The 24,200-nt window shown below is 41.2% G+C and overlaps 1 protein-coding gene across 1 annotated transcript in view; it reads left to right on the forward strand.

Annotated features, from left to right (window-relative positions):
* The window catches only part of LOC144592999 (cyclic nucleotide-gated channel beta-3-like), an 85,833-nt gene that overhangs the window by 28,210 nt on the left and 33,423 nt on the right, over positions 1-24,200 (forward strand). The window contains 5 exon segments of the mRNA XM_078398414.1: positions 7,227-7,277; positions 7,388-7,474; positions 9,235-9,299; positions 15,112-15,234; positions 20,248-20,389. Of these exon segments, the coding sequence (XP_078254540.1) occupies positions 7,227-7,277; positions 7,388-7,474; positions 9,235-9,299; positions 15,112-15,234; positions 20,248-20,389 (468 nt within the window).

Below are 24,200 nucleotides of genomic sequence, written 5' to 3' on the forward strand. Positions count from 1 at the left end.
TCAGTCAAAGTATTGAGTATAGAAGTTGGGAGGTCATGTTGCAGTGTGTATAAGACATTGGCGAGACCACATTTAGAATATTGTGTTCAGTTCTGAGCACCATGTTATAGGAAAAATATTGTCAAGCTTGAAAGGGTTCAGAAAAGATTTACGAGGATGTTGCCAGTACTAGAGGGTGTGAGCTATATGGAGAGGTTGACTAGGCCGGGTCTCTATTCCACGGAGCGCAGGAGGATGAGGGGAGATCTTATAGCGGTATACAAAATCATGAGAGGAATAGATCGGGTAGATGCACGGAGTCTTTTGCCCAGAGTAGGAGAATCGAAGACCAGAGGGCATAGGTTTAAGTTGAAAGGGAAAAGATTTAATAGAAATCCGAGGGGTAACTTTTTCACACAAAGGGTGGTGGGTGTATGGAACAAGCTGCCAGAGGAAGTAGATGAGGCTGGGACTATCCCATCGTTTAAGAAACAGTTAGACAAGTACATGGATAGGACAGGTTTGGAGGGATATGGACCAAGCACAGGCAAGTGGGACTAGTGTAGGTGGGACATTGTTGGTCGGTGTGGACGAGTTGGACCGAAGGGCCTGTTTCCACACTGTATCACTCTATGACTCGAGAGTTAGTACTTCAGGTCAATGACCTTTCATCAGAGTTGCAGAGTTTTCTATTTGTATTTGGAATCAAGGGTCAAACTGTAAGTGTTATTTATCCCGTGTCTTGAGCTAATGAAGCCTGCCATACATTTACTGAGACCAAATACATTAAGGTAAATTTAAACTATTTTTAAATAGCCTGTATTTTTCATAAAAGCCTTCCATGAATAGCTCTGATTTTTAGATAATTATTTTCTATTTGCATGGCAGCACTTCTGAAACAATCATTCCTGCTTTATTTCCTCTGTTACAGTACATTAATCTTTTTCCTCATTATCTTTTTGTATAAGTTATTTGAAAATATTGAACAAAATTCCCCTCCAGGGACTTACAAATAGGAAATTAAGCCACTAACAATTCAGTATGCTGCTACAAAAGGAACTCTGCCACTGTTGTCATGGCAACCCGCTTGCTAATGATTTCTGCTTATTCAAACTGTCCAATTTGTCAACCAATGTAAAGTTCTCCCAGGTTTATTTTGCCATCTTAAAAGATGTAAAGGAAACAAAAAATTGCATTTATATAGCGCACATCGAGATCTTCCAAGGCACTTTAAGCAGAGGTAGTTGTTTCTTTTAATCTAAAGATTGATGGACCTGATATATGGCAGCTTGCATACAGCAAAGTTCATTGATAGCCATGTGATAGAGAGTGGTTATGAAACTTGGAATTCCCTAAAGTAAGGAGCTATGGATCTTGAATCATTACATATAGAAGGCATGAAAGTGGGATTGAGGCCAGAGATCAGACAGAGTCATGGAGTCATACTGGGTGGAAACAGGCCCTTCGGCCCAACCTGCCCATGCCATCCAGCATGCCCCATCTACACTAGTCCCACCAGCCCCGCACTTGGCCTGTATCCTTCTAAACCTGTCCTGTCCAAGTACCTGTCCAAATGCCATTACGATAGTACTTGCCTCAACTATCTCCTACAGTAGTAGCTTGGTCCATATACCTGCCAACCATTGTGTAAAGAAGTTACCCCTCAAGTTCCTATTAAATCTTAACCTCCTGGAACAGATTCAAGGAACTGTTCCCTATGTTATTATTTCTCATGATGGTCCTTCTACCAGTGAAGAACTCAATCAGTACAGAAGAGAAATGTCAGCTTCAATTTATTTCTCAAGTCTCCGGAGAGGGACTTGGATACATATTTTTCTGACTTAGAGGTGACAGTGTTACTATTCAATCTATGCTAATCCCAGTAGCTGGGATGCTTAACACAATCACATATACAATCACAATCACATATGTAGTAATAATTCTTGTCCAAATTATTTAATTAATAGAATTTTCACTTGTGGCTCTCAGCTGAGTGTGACTATGATGAAGTACCTTTCATCACAGTAGAAAGGATTATTATATATTGTTCTTAATGAAAATATCATGCTGATATAAATACTAAATATCCTCTGCTATCTTATGTAGTAACTAAAACTATTACCAACTTATGGCCAGTAATTCTGACTGGCACACAACTCAGTGTGGAATAGTGATGTTTCATAAGGACCTTACTAGCAGAATTAATGTTGCACCTCAAATTATTCCATCGATGCTTTTGCTCGTGGCACCGTAAGAACAACTGGGAGTGTTTTGTACCCATATCGTTATTTATTTATTTATGGCACGATATTTAAAATTGATTCAGAGAAGAATGTTGGCGAGGGTACAAAGAAAACTTGTGTAGAACAATAGCAGTTGCGGGTTTATACCAAAGAAGAAACAAAGTACTGGAGTAACTCAGTGGGTCCGGCAGCATCTCTGGAGAAAAACGATGGGTGATATTTCGGGTCGGAATCCTTCTTCAGTCTGACCCGAAAAGTCACCCATCCTTTTTCTCCAGAGATGCTGCTTGACCCGCTGAGTTTCTCCAGCACTTTGTGTCTGCAAAGAAAACTAGAAAACTGGTTTTCTTCAAATACAGCTGCCTATTTTGTTGTAATCAAGCAGAGAGTTTGTGTCTGAAAATGTAACTGAACTTCTCACCACAAAGCACTGCTTCAATGCTGTGTTTGAGTGTCATATTTGCTTAGTATAGCCTGCAGGCGCAGCAGTAAGAAATATTAGAAACATAGAAACATAGAAAATAGGTGCAGGAGGCCATCGGTCCTTCGAGCTAGCACCGCCATTCATTGTGATCATGGCTGATCATCCAGTCAGTAACCTGTGCCCATCTTCTCCCCATATCCCTTGATTCCACTAGCCCCCAGAGTATCTGACTCTCTCTTAAATTAATCCAGTGATTTGGCCTCCACTGCCCTCTCTGGCAGAGAATTCCACAAATTCACAGCTCTCTGGGTGAAAAAGTTCCTTCTCACCTCAGTTTTAAATTGCCTCCCCTTTATTCTAAGACTGTGGCCCCTGGTTCTGGACTCCCCCAACATTGGGAACATTTTTCCTGCATCTAGCTTGTCCAGTCCTTTTATAATTTTATATGTCTCTATAAGATCCCCTCTCATCCTTCTAAACTCCAGTGAATACAAGCCTAGTCTTTTCAATCTTTCCTCATATGACAGTCCCGCCATCCCAGGGATCAATCTCGTGAACCTACGCTGCTCTGCCTCCATTACAAGGATGTCCTTCCTCAAATTAGGAGACCAAAACTGTACCAAGGTCCCAGCAATGGAACAGCACAGTGGCGCAGCGGTAGAGTTGCTGCCTTACAGCACCAGAGACCCGGGTTTGATCCTGACTATGACTGCTGTCAGTAGGAGTTTGTACGTTCTCCCTGTGACCTGCATGGGTTTTCTCCGAGTGCTCTGGTTTCCCCCCACACTCCAAAGACGTACAGGTTTGTAGGTTAATTGGTTTCAGTAAAATTGTAAATTGTCCCAAGGGATTGTAGGATAGTATTAGTGTGTGGGGATCGCTGGTCGGCGTGGACTCAGTGGGCCGACGGGCCTGTTTCCACACTATTTCTAAACTAAACTAAACTAAACAATGGACCCATCCTTTTGGGGTAAAAATGCATGATTTTACAGAAATTGACGTAACCTGGAATGGTTACCTAGAGTGACTATAGGGTTAGAAACTCATTTCAGAGCTAATAAGGACTCCAGGCTTATGAATAATCTGGTTTATCTTTAGCAGTTATCTTGTAGAGGCTTATATATAGTGCTGAGAACTATATTCTGCACTCTGTATTATCCCCTTCACGCTATCTATTGTACTTGAGTTTGACTTCATTGTATAGTATTATCAGATCTGAGTGGATAACATGCAAAACAAAGGTTTTCACTGTACCTCAGGACACGTGACAGTAATAAACTTAAACCTAGACCTAAAGAGGCAATCACAGGCACAGAGTTCCCTGATTTTGACTTCTCTCCTTTCTCCTATAGTAGGTTGTAGTTTGTTTCTTCCAACCTACTGGGTATGATTTAGACCTAGGAATTCTGAAAGTTAAAAACAAGTAAAATTACTATCTCTGCAGACATCTTATTTTAAAACCTTAACATATTAGCCAACACACTTTGGGTAATTGCTTTTAGTCTTACAAACATTTTCATGTTCATAAGTTCTAAGACTGTGGCCCCTGGTTCTGGACGCCCATCATTGGGAACATTTTTCCTGCGTCTAGCTTGTCCATTCTCATAAGTTCATAAGTTCTAGGAGCAGAATTAGGCCATTCAGCTCATCAAGTCTACAGCGCCATTGAATCATGGCTGATCTATCATTCCCTCTCAACCCTATTCTCCTGCCTTTTCCCCATAATCCCTGACACCCTTACTCATCAAGAATCTGTCAATCCCATCCTTAAAAATATCCATTAACTTGGCCTCCACAGTCGTCTGTGGCAATGAATTCTACAGATTCATCACCTTCTGATTCCTTCTCATTTCCTTTCTAAAGGTAGGCTCTTTTATTATGAGGCTATAGTCTCTCATCCTAGATGCTACCACTAGAGGAAATATCCTCTCCACATCCACTCTATCCAGGCCTTTCACTATTCGGTAAGTTTCAATGAGGTCCCCCCTCATCCTTATAAACTCCAGCGAGTACCCAGAGAATGGCCCAGTGCCATTTTCTTTTTTTACTAACATTGAATTCTTTTTTGTTCCTTATTTATTCTAATTTTTTTGTTTTTCAATATTTCCGCTACAGTTTTCAGATGATCTCAAGGAACAGCATATAAATAGGAATATGAGATATCATTATATATAGAGTAGTGATGTTGAATGTGATAAATATAGGTTTTTGTTAGACTTATTCTCTTGTATATTTGCATCCACGCAGGTTTCCTCCGCCTGACAAGACATGAAATGGCATATTCCGGGGAAATGTTACCGTTCCCTTGGTTTAAATGCTAATTTTAAGAATTGCCTCCTGCCTAAAGGCAGTAGTAACGAACAGAAAAATACTGTAATCATCCCATTTCACTGACTCCAGATTTTTATGCAAGGTTATAATAGTTAATTGCATCGTAATCTAAATATATTGTGCATAGAAAAACATTGCTGCATGCTGTTATGTTGTGACAGACCATTATCGACCACAATATTACAGGTAGTAGCACTAGTCTAAGTCTGAATGTTCCTGTCTTCAGCTCCTTGCTTCTGGTGATGTTATGGAACTGATGCATTCAGCAAAGAATAACTCTTATGGCAGCAGCACCATCTGCAATGCCAGCCTTCATTTGATTGATGAATGCAATTCTGACCCACGGCAAGCAAAATGTGCCACACGCCTTGATAAAGTCAGCCACATTTATGGTACGTTTCTGCCTGTGCAGGAACGTCAGTGCAGTATTTTCATTACATTAATTACGTTTCAGCTAACCCTTATTGTCTACATGATTTGGTTTGGCAACCTTTTCAATGAGGGAAATACAGGACCTGCGGCAATATTGCCGTAAAAGCCGCATATATAAAGTCAGTCCTTTATCTTCAGTGATATCTGCCTCCAATAATTTCCATTCAAGAAGGAGCATAAAACTGTGGCTATCCCACCATTTTACATGAAACCATAGTTTATGCTTTTGAACATGGATTTGGAGAAAGGGCAGTCATATTGCAAACATACATATTTATTTAATTGATCAAGGGCCTTGTGGAAAATTGTATTGATGAAAATAGGAAGCTTGCTAAAGTGTGGATTTATTCAACTGGAAAAAAATCCTTACTGTCTTGGTACTCGCCGCCAAATCATTAAACTTCTTGCTGACCTCTTTCTCTGTCTGAGAGAACAGTAAACAGTCATTGCATACTTTCTGCCTATGATGTGGCCACTCTCATTCAAATAGAGCTGTCCTATTCTATTCATTAGCTCCTCTGTGACACCAGCCCTGAATTACAGTATATTAGGCTGTTAAGCCATCTCTACTCATAATTTCCACCAAGTGTACCCGCCTGAAAACATCATGACACTATTCAGACCACTGTACATTTGTTAACACTGGTGCAATACAAAATAACCATTAACTCCACCAATACTACATCCCTGACACTAACAAATGGAGTGAAAGTTCTGATGTGTGTATCAAAACATTTGTATGTTCCCATCCTCAAAGTAAATGGATCTGAGGATGTAACTGGGACTAGAGGGCTTAGGTGAGGGTGGATAGGCTAGGACTTTTCTCCCTGGAGCGTAGGACTTGGTCGGCATAGATGGGTTGGATTGTGAGGGCTTGTTTCCGTTCTAAATTAAAAAGAAAAAAAATGAAGGATTCTATAAATCAGCAGAAGAGCCAGAGATTACATTTTATTTATCTACACCTAAAAAATTGATATGATTTCCATTACACTGGTTGACACAGTAATGCATGTTGATTCAATGGTAACTTTCAAAAAGGAATAGGATAATGGCACAAAAGTGTAAAACTTATAGAGTTAACAGGGAAGATTAAGGACGTGAAACTAATTGGAAAGTTCTTTCAAAGGGCCAGCACAGGCAGAATGGAACAAATGACTTAATTTCATGCTCCAAGCATCTATGATTCAAACAAATTTATTTTGAGCGAAAAAGCAGAAATAAAGAGAGAAGATTTGCCTGAATGTTGGGAGTTTGCGGGGAAGGGAGGGAGGAACTGTCAAGGAATAGTGCACTTCATCCGAATTGCAGCAGAAACAGATCTAGCCCAAAGAGCAGTTCAAACTGTCTAATATGATTATATTTGAAGCCACTGCAATGCATAAGCTTTGAAGCCTGTGGCTGCAGTCACAGGCAGAAAGTGCAATGAGTGTTTATGAAGCAAAGTATCGGTATATATCAAATATTTCTTCCAACAGTACCAATTTTCTGTATTATTGTGCCCAATAGTAATTTTAATGTTATTTTTCATTCATATTGCTAATGACAGAAAGTAGTGGGCTTCAAAACATATTCACGAAGAACGCAAAGTACTGACAGCTCTTAGGATAGACTGGAAGATATTTTATTTTGCATCTGTTGAAACCACAATTGACCCGAGGATATTCACTTCTGATTATAAGGTGGCAAAATGAAAAATATATTGATTCTCCTGTATTAGATTTCCTTACATTCTTAAGTATTAATGATAAGAGCAAACTCAAAAAATATAATTCTATAATATTGATTTTCTAATCTGTGCATTTTCTTGGCTGTTTTAGACTGATAAAATAGAAATGAGAAAACACTATTCAAAATCAATAAAATTCAAGGTAAGCCTGTATTTGGCTAGAAGCATGCAAACAATTACCAAATATACTTTTTAGCTGAGTTGCTATTTAATGTTAAAGTATGCTTTCTGACTTAAAATCTGTTTCCACAGCTTGATCTCGCGTCAATAATCCCGTCTGATTTATTATACTTGCTGTTTGATTACAATCCCCTGTTTCGACTAAACCGTCTACTTAAGGTAAATTCACGCTGATTATTGGTTTATTGCTGGGCCTTGTTTTTATTGACAGTGTTAAATGTAACCTGCATGTTGATGTAAATCTCATCTTTGTTATAATGGACCTTTAGAATGTGTCTGAATTGCCAAAATGTGACAAGATCTATAAATCATACTTAGATTGCTTAAAATAAAATGGGATACATGGTATCGCTTCATTAGGCAGTTATGGAGTCAAGTGAAATGATTCGGGAAAATATTACACATGGGAGTGATATGCTGTAACCATTTGCTTCAATTAATTATTCATGTAAAATCTCGATCCTGAGCCTATAAAATACAATTGGATTCTGTTAATATCAGTTTTTGAGGCCCTGCTTTATAATGCCTTTTCATGATGTTAATCCTAGTACATGGAAATAAAACGAAATATTTTCTTTGCTGTCCCTTTCTCTAGTTTCGCACCAGAGTTTGGGATTGTGGTAAACAAATCTGGATAGATTCTGTCATGGCTGACTTGGGACTAACTGGGAAAGGATTTTGGGAACAATTTTGCTAATTTCTCCCGCTGCATTAATTGAAATCTTTAGAAAAGCTTTGACTTGTGGATATAACAGGGAAATGGAGTTGGTTCATCCAAGGCTTGCCTCAACTGATCAAAACAGTAGTTTGGAAAGTAAATGCAAGAAGTACAACTCGTGTTTGCCGAATTGCTGGAAAATTTACCAACAACATGAGGAGCACTGTCAGCCAGCCAATCTTGGTCAAATAAAGTATAATTGCCAAGTGCACATGCGTGTCACCTCGGTACACATGTACCTTGACAATAATAAACCAAAACCTTGTGTACATGAAAATGAATATTATGAAGGATAGATATACAACATTAAAAAGTACAGCACGGGATCACGCGCTTCAGCCCACATTGTTTATGCTAAGATATAGTCTCCAACTTTCTGTTTTAAAGGCTCTAGAACCAACCATGTAAATTTAATGCAAATTCAAACATAATTTCTTCCTGACTCCCCATCTATCTCCAAATCTTTTTTGTTTGATTGCACAATAGATCACAATCCATTAGGGGATGGTCCATTCTCTCTTGGCAGCTGACCATTTAACCATTTAAAACTTCTGCCTGGTAATAGGCCGTACAGAACTTCCTTCACTTATCTAAACAGTCTGTATCTGTATCAAGTTGGTAACATAATAATCATCTTTATACTTCAAAAGAATCTAATTGGATATGAAATATTTGGGATCTACTGATGTTACAATGAGGTAGTTTAAGATTGCATTCAAGAGAGAGCTAGATAGAGCTCTTAAGGATAGCGGAGTCAGGGGGTATGGGGAGAAGGCAGGAACGGGGTAATGATTGAGAATGATCAGCCATGATCACATTGAATGGCGGTGCTGGCTCGAAGGGCCGAATGGCCTCCTCCTGCACCTATTGTCTATTGTCTATTGTCTATTGCAAATTCTTTCTCTCAATAACCAACAACAACAACAACGTACAGGTCCACCACCGATTTTCCGGTAGCTGGTAGTCCGGCAGCAGATCCATTCCTATCGCCAACTACCGCGGCCCACTTTGCATGTCGGCCCACCAAGGCCGTGTCCTCTGTTGGTCCGGCAAAATGGATAATCCAGAAAGGTTCTCGAACCCAGTGTGCCAGAAAATTGGTGGTGGACCTGTATCGTCATAATTAAGCATTGACGCTATATTGTAATTACAAATTAAATATTTTAATTGGGTTATTTTTTGGGTTTTTATTTTTCTCCAGTTTTCAACCTTCTTTGAATTCAACAATCATCTGGAGTCTATAATGAAAAAAGCTTACATTTACAGGTTGGCAACTTTTTTTTAAACATCAGTAACTTCTGAGTTAAAATATCAATAAAAAAGTTAGGTTTATTGAACCCGGGTAAAAAAATGCAGTTGAATTCTATGTGCAACACAGCGTTGATATTTTTGATCAAAATAGATGATTTAACTAAGTTGCTTGCTGATATCAGAAACAGTCTCAATAATCCAATGGACAAATGCTTTCAAAGCTGCTGACAGAATTGCCATTTTTATAATTAAATAGCTGAGAGCTTATACTTAGCCCCAGTCTTGCTTGGCAGTGTTAAGAATGATTAGCCTCAATTAATTTATGTTGGCACTTCTCAACTTGTTTGTTCAGTATATTCCTCACTGTGAAACATCATAAATTGTTTTTGAAAGCTCAGCATCGACCCGGCGCACAGGATATCTGTATTTTAGTTTAGTTCAGAGATACAGCAGGGAAACAGGCCCTTCGGCCTACCGAATCCGCACCGACCCGCACACTTACACTATCCTACACACAGTAGGGACAATTCACTGCTGTACCAAGCCAATTAACCTACAAACCTGTGTGTCTTTGGAGTGTGGGAGGAAACCAAAGATCTCTGAGAAAACCCACGCAGGTCACGGGGAGAACGTACAAACTCCATATAGACAGCACCCGAAGTCAGGTTCGAACCCGGGTCTTTGGCGCTGTATGGCAGCAACTCTACCGCTGCGCCACCGTGCCGTCCAAAAGTCAATGGCTCAGTAACTAAAGTACAGGTGGCCCTCACTTTACTGCAGCACAGGTAACTGAAATTCATACTGAAAGAATTCACAAATCACTACCAAAAGGTTTGGATACGGAATAAAAATCTGATGGTATGAAATTTACGTGAAAAAAAGTAATTATGCAAACTTTTTTTTCAATTTGCATTCTGTGATACTCATTCAGATGATGCAACTTTGTGTTACAGAAAATAATGATACAGATCTTTTTCTAGCAACATAACTCCCATAATGTGGAGCTTATCTGTGTCGCGCAATGTTTTGCATGCTGTGTGAATGAAGTTTGTCAAAACACAAATAAGGTACTTAGTAGCACATTCCCAAAAATCTATTATAGGCACCAAAAGCTGGAGGAACTCAGCGGGTCAGACAGCATCTCTGGAGAAATAGAATAGGTGATGTTTTGGGTTGAGACCCAGAAATCTATTTATGCCTCCTCCATTTGTATGGCCAAGAGATTTATTAGGAGTTCTCAGCTTGCACAATATTGTCAAACAGCCTAAAACACATTTGGCTAAGGTTTATTATTGTCATGTCTACTGAGGTACAGTGAAAAGCTTTGCTTTGCATGCTATCCAATACAGTAAAATATTACCATACATAAATACAATGAAGTCATACTCAAGGGCAATAAGTGGAGCAAAGGAAAGGATACAGAGTGCAGAATATAGTTCTCAACATTATAAGGTCATAAGGGATAGGAATAGGATTAGGCCATTTGGCCCATTGTCTACTCTTTCATTCAATCATGGCTGATCTATCTCTCCCTCCTAACCCTATTCTCCTGCCTTCCCATAACCTCTGGTGAATTCCACAGATTCACCACCCTTTGACTAAAGAAATTCCTCCTCATCTCCTTCCTAAAAGAACGTCCTTTAATTCTGAGGCTATGAGCTCTAGTCCTAGACTCTCCCACTAGTGGAAACAACCTCTCCACATTCACTCTATCCAAGCATTGTAGGACAACAGTTCCAGAGACAAAGTCCAATTCCTATAATGAGGTGCATGGGAATCAGACTCTACCCCAGCTTATGGATGGACTGTTCAAAGCCTCGTCACGTTTGGAGTTCAGCCCACCGAGTCAACACTGACTGTCGATCACGCATACGCTAATTCTATGTTATCCCAACTGGTCACAGGGAGAACGTACAAACTCCACACAGACAGCACCCAAGGTCGGGATCAAACCCAGGTCACGGACTTTGTGAGGCAGGAACTCTACTGCTGCACCACTGTGCCACCGTGCCACTGAGTAAAATTCTTCTGCACATAATGAGAGTTGGGGCTTACTTTCCCCTATTATAGTTTCCCCTCTTTCCCCTCAGATCTAACATCCCCCCCACACACACTTGTATTGCAAAGCCCCACTGAATTCCTCCATTAGCAGAGTAAAGGTATTTGTGTGCACATAGTGTGTAAGGCCTGCATAAATGATGAGCCTACATACAATAGAGCTTCACACCTTGGGGGGTGGGGTTTGGCAGAAAGGAGCATTGCCTGTGACTAATTTCTGTTACGTTATTTTTGGTGAGATTGACTCTGAGAGATGAAATTCAAAATGTTACGATTACTTCTATTTTTTGTTCTTGCAATTTTGAGAGAAGGTGAAGAGATTTCTGATGAAAACATACAAGTTTAATGTCTGCATTTGTTTATAATAATAGAAATAAAATCACCAAATGGAGAAGAACACAAAGTACTGGAGTAACTCAGCGGGTCTGGCAGCATCCTTTGAGAGTATGAACAGGCGCCGTTTCAGATCAGGACCTTTCTTTAATCCCGACCTGAACCATGTTCTCCAGAGATGCTGCCTGACCCGCTGAGTTACTCCAGCACTTTGTGTCCTTTCTTGTAAACCAGCATCTGCAGTTCCTTGTATCTACATTAGCCATTTTGGATTTAGATCTAACGTGGGTCGTTTCCCCACTGTTGGCGGCTTTTCTGTGCTTCAGAAAAGGAGTTTCTGAGTTACTCCAGCTCTTTGTGCTTTATGCAAAGTTCCAGCATCTGCAGTTCCTTGTATCACGAAATAGAGAGTTTTTTTTGGCTACTGGAATTTGATTTCCAACTTTAAATCACCTCAGATCTTGTTATAGTGTTAATTTTTAATAGATCTAGAGATAGCATTAATGTGCGGGGATCGCTGGTCAGTGTGGACTCAGTGGGCCGAAGGGCCTGTTTCCGCGCTGTATCTCTAAACTAAAACTAATCTTCTGCGTTTTATGGATGTAGAACACATCCTTGCAATAATGAAAACTCCATCCATGAGAGTGATGGGACTGTTTGGTCACGGCTGAATTTCTAGCTTTAGACGATTCAAGTGATGTGATTGACTCAGGGGCCTGGAAGCCTGTCAGCTGCATCGAATGAGTGGTGACGTCTTCTCTGTCAGCTAATTGCAGAGACTTTGCAGATTTTTAAATATAAATTCCCACAGGAATGGGAGTTTGATTGGAGATGGGGGTAATCATGAAATTCTGTCACCTGTCTAAAATTATAGTACCGTCTATATCCAGACACAAGTGGGTGTTTTCTATTCTTCGTCTCAAACAGGAAACAGCACGATATTGAATTGGATAAGGACAAAATGGAGCACCTCCCTTTTCTACTGCAGTTTATTCCAATTATAATAAATGCAAAGTGGCCGATCAGTGCTACCATCCAGGAATCAGGAACAGATCGCAAATCCCTCTCCAATATCAAGAATCATATCAGATGAACTTTCATCAGAGGCTTCCCCAAGTCATAGCATTGGCAGTCAATGGTGATTAACAGGTGTCAACACCATGGTGCAGCAGTAGAGTTGCTGCCTTACAGCGGCAGAGACCCGGGTTCAATCCTGACTACTGGTGCTGTCTGGATGGAGTTTGTACATTCTCCCCGTGAACACATGGGTTTTCTCTGGGTGCTCCGGTTTCCTCCCACACTAGAAAAACATACAGGTTCGTAGGTTAATTGACTTTGATAAAATTATAAATTGGTCCTAGTGTGTAGGATAGTGCTAGCACAGATGGATCGCTGGTCAGCGCAGACTCGGTGGGCCGAAGGGCGTATTTCCGCACTGTATCTCTAAACTAAACATCAAGGTGTCAATATTCAAATGGCTGCATCTGAATCCTTCAAGATCAAATGATAATTCCAAGTAGCCAAGTATGAACACAAAATCTACTCTTACAATATCAACAGAGGTTATGCAGAAGTTGTAATACCCTGAAGAAAACAAAGACAGTAAATGATGGAGAATTGAAATTAAATCACAAAATCAGTAAATAAAAGAAATCAGTACCGAGGCTGCTGCCACACTGCACCAGAGACCCAGGTTCAATCCTGACCTCGGGTGCTGTGTGTTTGGTCTGTCTTCCTGTGACCATGGGGTTTCCTCCAAGTGTCCCAGTCTCCTCCCACATACCACAGATGTGCGGGTTTGTGGGTTAATCGGCCTCTGTGTAGGGTTAAGTGTCTCTAATGTGTAGAGAGTGGAAGCAAAAGTGGGATAACATAGTACTAGTGTGAAGGAGTGAACAGTGGTTGGCGTGGTCTCAGTGGCCGAAGGGCTTCTTTCATGAAAAAAGACACAACGTGCTGGAGTAACTCAGTGGGTCAGGCAACATCTCTGGAATGAATGAATTAATCAATGAATTAATTAATAAATGATAACATGATACGTGATGTAGTAGGATAGGTTTTCATGTAGTATCTCTAAACTAAATGAAGGAAATCTGGATATTCGACATCTAGTGGGGAGGCTGAAGCTGTTGGATGTGAATGAATACTTTATACAAGAATTGTAATTGCTTTTATGACCAGAATCATGGCTTTCACTCAGATCCTGCTCAATTTAACTCAAGGATTTGATTATCATTTTTGGAATCTATTTCCTACATGTAACACCTCAGACAGTGAGTCTGTTATGCAGTGGGACGGACTAGACAAGCAGCAGCAGTTAGTGGCCTTGGAGCAGAAAGTATGAATGAAGAGAGAGAGCAGGAATAGCAAAGGAGGAGGGGGAGAAAGCTAGAGAAATCATGTACCTCCCTTCGTAGAGGCAACAGGTCACAGGCAAAGGTAAGTTTCTGACTACGGGTCATCCAATTGCTGTTAACATGGTAACTTGAGTGTCTGGGAAGCATACATTTCACTGGCCTACAGTGGTCTACAGTCTAGTAGGCCATTTCTTATGGAGACCACATCCATTTGTAATGGAGGCCAAATCCACACTGACTTCTGATCACCCATTCACACCACTTCGATGTTATCCCACTTTCTCATACGCTTTCTACACACTAAGCACAATTTTGCAGAGGCCAATTCACCTACAAACCCTAACTTCTTAAGGATGTGGGAGGAAACTGGAGGTCTACATTTACCCTGCTAAATCCTCTACCAATGCTGAAATAGAGAAAACCTTCAGCATGCTGCTTGATTAAAATAGTTAAATAAAGGACCTGTCTTCTGCGAATGTATTATTCAGCACCATCTCCACCCCATTTCACCTCTTTCAAAATCTGCAGCAGGAAGGTTCATGGTTGGCTGGAACATATTGGAATGTTTTCATTTTTTATGTGTTACCTGACCTTAAGAAGTTTGGAGAGTTAAATTTACCTGCAGGCAGACTACAAGCCTGCAAGCGGTCAAAAGCTACCATCTACCTCATTGGAGACTCTCAGACTGTCGTTAATCGAACTTTACTGGACTTTATCTTGCACTAAACGTTATTCTCTTTATCGTATCTGAACACCGTGGGCGGCTGGATTGTAATCATGTATAGTTTTTCCACTGACTGGATGGATAGCTCGCAACAAAAGCTTTTCACTGTACCTCGGTACACGTGACAATAAACTCAACTAAATTAAACTTTATTATAGCTTCCTGCAGATGGTCCTTCCACTCGCACAGTGGTTCTGTGTTTGCAAATACGTCGCAACCTGATAAAACACAGAACAATCCTAACAATTAGACAAATCATTAAATTAAATCCTAAAAGTCAATATACCGCTACATTGTTAAAGAGCAAGCAGTTCACTTTTAACTAACAAGGTCATCTATTTCAATCTGTTTCCAGAATTGCCCGGACAATAGGATATCTGCTTTTCCTCTTGCACTTAAATGCCTGTCTATATTACTGGGCTTCACATTTAGAAGGTATAGGCAGCAACAAATGGGTCTACAATGGCAAAGGAAACAGGTAATTATTGATCTGATACCATTTAAGAATGTTACTGCAAAAATCAGAAAGAGGAGAATTAGCACTGTGAACAATACTTGCTTCTCTCAGCCAATGATTGTATTTTTATCCTAACAGGCATTACATTCAGCTTCTAACATATCTATGCACTTCAAACTTCTGCATTTTCTCCCTACCCTCTCTTACAGTGACTCATTAACCCATTGCCCAATGTTCTGGGGTAAAAGGACAGGGTGTCGGGTAAATAGAGTCATATACAGTGTGCAAACAGGCCACTCAGCCCAACACACGGCAACCAACATGTCCCATCCACACTACTCCCACCTACCTGCATTTAGCCCATATCCCTCTCAACCTTTCCTATCCATGTACCTGTCCAAATGTTTCTTAAACCTTGCGATAGTACCTTCCTCAACTACCTCCTCCGGCAGCTCATCCCATACACCCGCCACCCTTTGTGTAAATATACTAAAGTGCTTGAATCTTACTGCTTAATTCATGTACATCAAGTTACAAATAAAAAAATCACTGAAGAAGGGCCCCGACCCGAAATGTCACCTATCCATTTTCTCCAGAGATGCTGCCTGATCTGCTGAGTTACTCCAGCACTTTGTGTCTATCGTAAGTACAACAGGGTTAGTTTGCAGAGAGCTATTGAATGTGAAACCACTAATTGTTGCTGGGTCTTCACCAATTTGTTTACAATATCCCTTGATTCATTCATAGAGTCATAGAGACATACAGCATGGAAACAGGCTCTTCGGCCCAACTTGCCCATGCAATCAAGATACCCCATTTACACTGGTACTGGCCGCTTGTGTTTGGCCCATATCCTTCTAAATGTTTCCTATCCATGTGCCTGTCTAAATGTATTTTAAATGTTGTTATACAACTTGCCTCAATTATCTTCTCTGGCATTTTCTCTGACATACCCAACACCCTTCATGTGAAAAAGTTAATCCTCAGGTTCCCGTTAAATCTTTCCCCTTTCACCCTAAACCTATGTCCTCGGGTTCTTGATTTCACTACTCTGGGTGCATTTGTTAAATTCTGGAGTTTATTTCTTCAATATCACATTAGGTGAGAAAAAACTTTCTCACCTTGAGCGTTGTGAATTTGTGGAATTCTCTGCCACAGAAGGCAGTGGAGGCCAATTCACTGGTTGAATTTAAAAGAGAGTCAGATAGAGCTCTAGGGGCTCGTGGAATCAAGGGATATGGGGAGAAGGCAGGCACAAGTTACTGATTGTGGATGATCAGCCATGATCACAATGAATGGCGGTGCTGGCTCAAAGGGCCAAATGGCCTCCTCCTGCACCTACTTTCTGTGTTTCTATTTTAGTCTTCTGTTTTAAAATAATATGGACTACTTATGTAATTATCCTGTTCTCTAGAATTAATAAAGCAGTCATCTCACCTTAGTTCCCAGATAAGAGATAAACTCTAGTTCAATCCTATTCATTAGGTTGTCTTATAATCATAACTAGGTGACTGGACAGAATGTAGACCATTCAAGTCAATCTTTAATAAAGCAATTAACTGTATAATTTGAAGATAGACTGCAAAGTGCTGGGGTAATTCAACAGGTCAGGCAGCATCTCTGGAGATAAAAGAATAAGGTGACGTTTCGAGTCGGAACCCTTCTTCAGGCTGAAAGTAGAGGTGGGGGGTGGTGAAGGGGAGGGGGTGAAATTAGAAGCAGGAAAAGGCCCGAACAAATCCTGTAACTGTATAATGTGTTGTTTATATTTCTGAAGTTCAGACGATGTAACATAATGCTGTCAGTTTCTTTTCTCCTTAAGTGTTGTACTTGCTGCAAAAGATTAGAGCATTATATTTTCCCTTTGATGGGGTACAGAACCCGAATTGTTCCCAATGAATATTGAACAGTTTTTTAAAAGATAATTTTAATGATAAGTCATTATTTTTAGCCATGTGCATCAGTTTAAACTTGATGAATATTTTCTATATTTCCTTTCTTTGTGATATTTTATAGTTATATCGGCTGTTTCCTTTATGCGGAGAAATCCCCTCTGGTGATGATAGTGCTTCCATCCCTCTCCAATTTATTTTTTAGGAGATCTTATTTTAATTTAGTTCAAAGACACAGCATGGAAACAGGCCCTTCGGCCCAGGGAGTCCACGCCACCCATTGATCACCATTCACGCTAATTCCATGTTATCCCATTTTGTCGTTCACTCCATAAACAATAGGGACAATTTTACAGAGGCCAAATAACCTACATAATTGTAACTACATATTGAATTCCACTTCTAAAATTCAGTTCCATTAGTGTTAGTGATGATGTTATAGTGATAAGAGTGGGTTGCCGGGGAAGAAATGGGGGAAAGATGGGATTGGTGTGAGAGCTAGCATTGACTCGACGTACTCAACGGCCTCTTATGTTCTGAAGAAATATGAAATATGAAAATATAAGTAATGAAAAATTATCTCAGTTCCCATCTTACTCAGCTGTTTTTGCGTTATTTCCAAGTTGATAAATGTTTTAGAAACTCATCAAAACATCATCACTAACACTAACGGAACAGAATTTTAGTAGAATTCAACATGTAGCTACGATCATACAGTATATGCACAAATACCTTAACTAACTAAGCAAGTTAGCAATTTTCTACCCATTAGTTATTATTAAGTGAACAAAAATAGGAGTGCAAAGACAATTTTTCAACTTTATCTTCCAGTGAGCTGCCAGAAGAGATAATATTTCATGTTCAAGCTTATGCTGAAAATTATTTATCTTCTATCCCAGCATTTGTCTGGAAAGAAATGAGACTGTCCTAATCTATTTGATTTACAAACTAATCTTCCAACTTCCATACCCTCTTTCTCACAGAGGATGGCAATTTCCCTTGTATAATAATTCTGTACACACCTTGCACCTGCTATTGAAAACATCAGCCATTCTTTTGTTAACTCCTGCCTTGCACCTTCCATCCCCCAAAAAACATATACAACATTGGTGAGGCCGCATTTAGAGTATTGTGTTCAGTTCTGGGCACCATGTTATAGGAGAGATGTTGTCAAGTTGGAGAGGGGACAAAGAAGATTTACAAGGATGTTGCCAGGACTCGAGGGTCTGAGCTATAGGGAGAGGTTGAGCAGGCTGGGACTCTATTCCTTGGAGCACAAGAGGATGAGGGGTGATCTTATAGAGGTGTATAAAATCATGAGAGGAATAGATTGGGTAAGATGCACAGAGTCTCTTGCCCAGATTAGGTGAATTGAGGACCAGAGGACATAGGTTTAAGGTGAAGGGGAAAAGGTTTAATAGGAATCTGAGGGTTAACCTTTTCACACAAAGGGTGGTGTGTGTATGGAACATGCTGCCAGAGGAGGTAGTTGAGGCTGGGACTATCCCATCATTTAAGAAACAGTTAGACAGGTACATGGATAGGACAGATTTGGAGGGATATGGGCCAAATGTGGGCAGGTGGACTAGTGTAGCTGGGACATGTTGGCTGGTGTGGGCAAGTTGAGCCAAAAGGCCTGTTTCCATGCTGTATCACTCAGTGACTCTATGACTATCGGCTCAGCTGCCTGCCTCTTATGCACATCATTCTAATGTTTAAATCCCTCCATGGTCTTCAGTATTTGGTTCAATGGTTTCTTTAACATAGAACAGTACAGCATAAGAATAGGCCCTTCGACCTGCAAAGTCTGTGCCGAACATGATGCCAAGACCAACTCTTATCTGCACATAACCACTATCCCTCCATTACCTGCATTTATATGTGCCTGTCCAAAAGTCTCAAATGCCACTATCGTATCTGCCTCCATCACCCCTGGCAGTGCGTTCCAAACACTCAACACCCTCTGTATAAAGAACTGGCCCTGCGCATCTCTTTTAAACTTTGCTCCTCTCACTTTAAAGCTGTGCCTTCCAATATTTGATTTTTCCATCTTGGGAAAAAAGTTCCAGTTATGTGTAAAAAGACACAGTGAAATGCTTGTGCTGCATGTTTTCACTCGAATCATAGCATCCGCGATTACAATAGAGGCTCTTGTGGAACAGCACGCAGAGAGTCGACATGTTTCGGTGCCATTTTGTAACCTCCAGGTCTCTGAAATGTCCAATCTCGGCCTCTGGAGATGAGCTATTCTTATATTTCTCATTTTAAGGCCCAATGTCCTGGCAGCACTGGGTCGGCAGAGTGGGTGTTGGTCTGGCCCAGCGAGATGCTGTCGGCTCCTTCCACCACCGCTCGTGTACCACCACAGAACCTCAGGGCAGGCTAGTTCGCGGATCCTTCACAGCCGCCAACTTTCCCCTTCACCTTCCACTGCTGCCAGGATGTAGGATTCATCTGGTTAAACTACGGAGGAGAGGTTACTCAAACTAAAACACATTCCCTGCTCCCCAGTTGCCCACATACCGTGGCCTCCAGCTACGCCAATCCTCAATGCCTTCCCGGCCCCCTGCAGGTCAGGAAGACATGCCCTATTTCCCAACGGTCACACATTCTCAGAATTTGTTCACCCTGTGACTGCGTGAGTTTTCTCCGGCTGCTCCGGTTTCCTCCCACATTCCGAAGACGTGCCGGTTTGTAGGTTCATTGGCTTCTGCACATTGTCCTTAGTGTGTAGGGTAGGACGAGTGTTGGTCAGCACAGACTCGGTGGGCCAAAGAGCCTGTTTCCATGCTGTATCTCGAAACTAAACTAAACGAATCCATTTATTGAAACTTCCAGCGAATGTGAAAGGCAGTATGTAAATGCAAAGTCTGTCATTTTTCAAATCCTTTAGAAATTCATAACTTCTACCCTTCACTGACAATGAGAATCACACCCCTTCCTCCCCTTCCTCCCCTTCCTCCCCTTCCTCCCCTTCCACCCCTTCCTCCCCTTCCTCACCTTCCTCACCTTCCTCACCTTCCTCACCTTCCTCTCCTTCCTCTCCTTCCTCTCCTTCCTCCCCTTCCTCCCCTTCCTCCCCTTCCTCCCCCTCTCTGTTTAAACATGGTTTCATTTGTTGAAAGATATTTGTCTTCTCCAGGTACCTGAGATGTTACTATTGGGCAGTCCGAACTTTGATTACAATTGGCGGCATTCCTGAACCAGTCACAGTCTTTGAACTAATCTTTCAGGGCTGCAATTATTTCACAGGTGTCTTTGTGATCTCCAGCTTACTTGGTCAGGTAAATTAACGTATTTTGGAATGAATCACTGTTCACTGCAGTGTCTTCATCGTGCAATTTATAAACCATGGGTCAGGCAGAAGGATAAAGCAAAGGCGGAGTGAAAAGTTAAAAGCCATTACTGCTGAATCAAATGTGTAGGAAGGAACTGCAGATGCTGATTTACACTGAAGATAGATCAGCAGGACAGGCAGCATCTCTGGAGAGGAATGGGTGCCATTTCGGGTCGAGACCTTTCTTCAGGCTGAGAGTCGGGGGAGAGGGAGACTAGATTTAGATTTAGAGATACAGCGCAGAAACAGGCCCATCGGCCCACCGGGTCCGCGCCGCCCAGCGATCCCCACACACTAACACTATCCTGCACACCCTAGGGACAATTTTTACTTTTGCCCAGCCAATTAACCTACACACCTGTACGTCTTTGGAGTGTGGGAGGAAACCGAAGATCTCGGAGAAAACCCACGCAGGTCACGGGGAGAACGTACAAACTCCGTACAGACGGCGCCCGTAGTCAGGATCGAACCTGAGTCTCCGGCGCTGCATTCGCTGTAAGGCAGCAACTCTACCGCTGCGCCACCGTGCCGCCCTAGAGATATGTGGATGGGCAAAGTGTGAAAAACACAGATCAAAGCAGACAATGGTCATTTAGAATGGATCATTGTTAGCTGAGGGGAAGGTGATACAAGGCATGCAATCAATAAAATTAATCAGGCAGACAGTGAAACTCGTCAGAAAACTAGGTTGGGTTACCCCAGCATTTTGTGTCTATTTTACTGCTGAATCAAATACTTACAAGTGAAGTATTCTCACGTCTTTATTACACTAATCTGGAAAACATTTTTTTCCAAGTTTCCAAGAGTCGGCATTGGATCGCAGGAGATTATTTTTCCTTTAAAGGTGCTTAAACATTGTAATAGCCAAACCTTTTATTGATATTGTCATTATTGGATTAATCTGACACTATTTAGTAGCCTGAGGTTATTCAACAAAAATAATTCTAAATAATTCTAAAAATTATAACTGGAAATCTTTTTAAATAATCTGCAAAACAAGAGTAAATGAGGACCTACTTTTTAAACTCAGCAAGCTGTTTTAAATTGGACACATGTCCTTAACAATTAACGGAAGTAGATTCACTAGGAACTTTCGAAAATGAAATGGACCTTAAAAAATATGAATTTTTCAAATTACAGGAAAAGGAGGGCTAAGAGGGCAGCACGGTGACACAGCGGTAGAGTTACTGCCTTACAACGCCAGAGACCCAGGTTCGATCCTGACTATGGGTGCTTGTGTGTACGGAGTTTGTACGTTCACCCTGTGACCTGCGTGGGTTTTCTCCGAGATCTTCAGTTTCCTTCCACACTCCAAAGACGTACAGATTTGCAGGCTAATTAGCTTGGAATAAAATCTAAAAATGTTAAATTGCCCCTAGTGTTGATGTGCAGGGATCGCTGGTGGGCCGAAAGGGCCTGTTTCCGCACTGTCTCTAAATGAAACTAAACTAAACTAAACATGAGACAAGGGCTAATGGCCTACTCTGTCGAAGCAGAGGCAAAGGCATAATACTTTGAATGGACTCTGAATGTGCCGTATAATTCTCTGACTCTTTGTGCAATGTCCTAGTCATATTTGCAATTTAAGGTGTTCACAAGTAATGTTCTCATGCTTATCTCCAAAGAAACCTGCAATTATGTATGACCACCTTCCCTGTTAACCTGGGCATGCCTTTATATATTGGCAGCTTAATTGTCTTCTAAAAGTTTACTTTAATACAGAGATGAGCGGTAGAATGTTCGAGGATTTGTGGGGAATGTGGTGAGAATCAAATGGGATCAATGCAGGACGAGTGAATGGATAGACACAAAATGTTGGAGGGACCAGCATTCTGGCACTGCTACACGGGTGGGTTTAAACTAAATAGTGGTGGGGGGGGGGGGGGGGGGGGGGGGGAGGGAGACAAATATGAAATGCAAGAATGAAGTTAAAGGGAAAGAAAGTATAGGAAAGGTTAAGAAAGACACCAGAATTACCAGGACAGAAAGCTCACGAAGGGATAGGAGAGTCTGGCCAAGTGAAGGGCGGCACGGTAGCGCAGCGGTAGAGTTGCTGCTTTACAGCGAATGCAGCGCCAGAGACTCAGGTTCGATCCTGACTACGGGTGCTGCACTGTAAGGAGTTTGTACGTTCTCCCCGTGACCTGCGTGGGTTTTCTCCGAGATCTTCGGTTTCCTCCCACACCAAATACGTACAGGTATGTAGGTTAATTGGCTGGGTAAATGTAAAAATTGTCCCTAGTGGGTGTAGGATAGTGTTAATGTGCGGGGATCACTGGGCGGCACGGACTTGGAGGGCCGAAAAGGCCTGTTTCCGGCTGTATATATATGATATGATATGATAAATAGGAATTGATATGAAAGGTGAGGTGATTAATCGATTAAAAGTATTATATATGAATGCGCAAAGTATAAGAAGTAAAGTAGATAAGCTTGAGGCTCAGTTAGAGATTGGTAGATATGACATTGTGGGGATTACAGAGATGTGGCTACAGGAGGATCAGGACTGGGAACTGAATATTAAAGGTTACACGTCCTATAGAAAAGACAGACAGGTGAGCGGAGAAGGTGGGGTAGCTCTGTAGGTGAGGGATGAAATTCAGTCCCTTGCAAGGGGTGACATTGGGACTGATGATGTAGAGTTACTGTGGATAGAATTGGGGAATTGTAAAGGTGAGAAGACACTAATGGGAGTTATCTACAGGCCCCCAAACAGTAGCCTGGATATAGGGTGCAAGTTGCAGCAGGAGTTAAAATTGGCATGTAACAAAGGTAATGCCACTGTGATAATGGGAGATTTCAATATGCAGGTATACTGGGAAAATCAGGTTGGTTCTGGACCCCAAGAAAGGGAGTCTGTAGAGAGCCTCCGAAATGGGTTCTTAGAGCAGTTTGTACTGGAGCCTACCAGAGAGAAGACAATTCTGGATTTAGTGTTTTCTAATAAACCAGGTTGGATAAGGGAACTCAAGGTAAAGGAACCGCTAGGAGGTAGTGACCATAATATGATTAATCTGCAATTTGAGAGGGAGAAGGTTAAACAGGAATGTCAGTGTTGCAATTGAACTATGAAGGCATGAGAGAGGAGCTAGCTAAAGTCGACTGGAAAAGGATCCTAACAGGAATGACAGTGGAACAGCAATGGCAAGAATTTCTGAGCATAATCCAGAAGATGCAGGATCATTTCATTCCAAAGAGGAAGAAAGATTCTAAGGGGAGTAAGAGGCAACTGTGGCTGACATGGGAATTTAGGGATGGAATAAAACTAAAAGAAAAAGTTTATAACATAGCAAAGAGTAGCAGGAAGCCAGAGGATTAGGAAACTTTCAAAGGACAACAGAAGGTAACAAAAAGGACAAAACGGGGTGAAAAGATGAAGTACGAGGGTCTGGCCAAGAATATAAAGAAGGACAGTAAAAGCTTCTTTAGGTATGTTAAGAGAAAAAGATTAGTAAAGATAAATGTGGGTCCCTTGAAGGCAGAAACAGGTGAAATTATTATGGGGAACAAGGAAATGGCAGAAAAGTTGAACAGGTACTTTGGTTCTGTCTTCACTCAGGAAGACACAAACAATCTCCCAGATGTACTAGAGGACAGAGGATCAAAGGAGACAGAAGAACTGAAAGAAATTTGCATTAGGCAAGAAATATTATTGGGTAGACTGATGGGACTGAAAGCTGATAAATCCCCAGGGCCTGATGGTCTACATCCCAGGGTCCTCAAGAAGGTGGCTCTAGAAATGGGGGATGTTTTGGTGA

Source organism: Rhinoraja longicauda, chromosome 4 (assembly GCF_053455715.1).
Source record: "Rhinoraja longicauda isolate Sanriku21f chromosome 4, sRhiLon1.1, whole genome shotgun sequence".
In the NCBI taxonomy this organism is placed as follows: domain Eukaryota; kingdom Metazoa; phylum Chordata; class Chondrichthyes; order Rajiformes; family Arhynchobatidae; genus Rhinoraja; species Rhinoraja longicauda.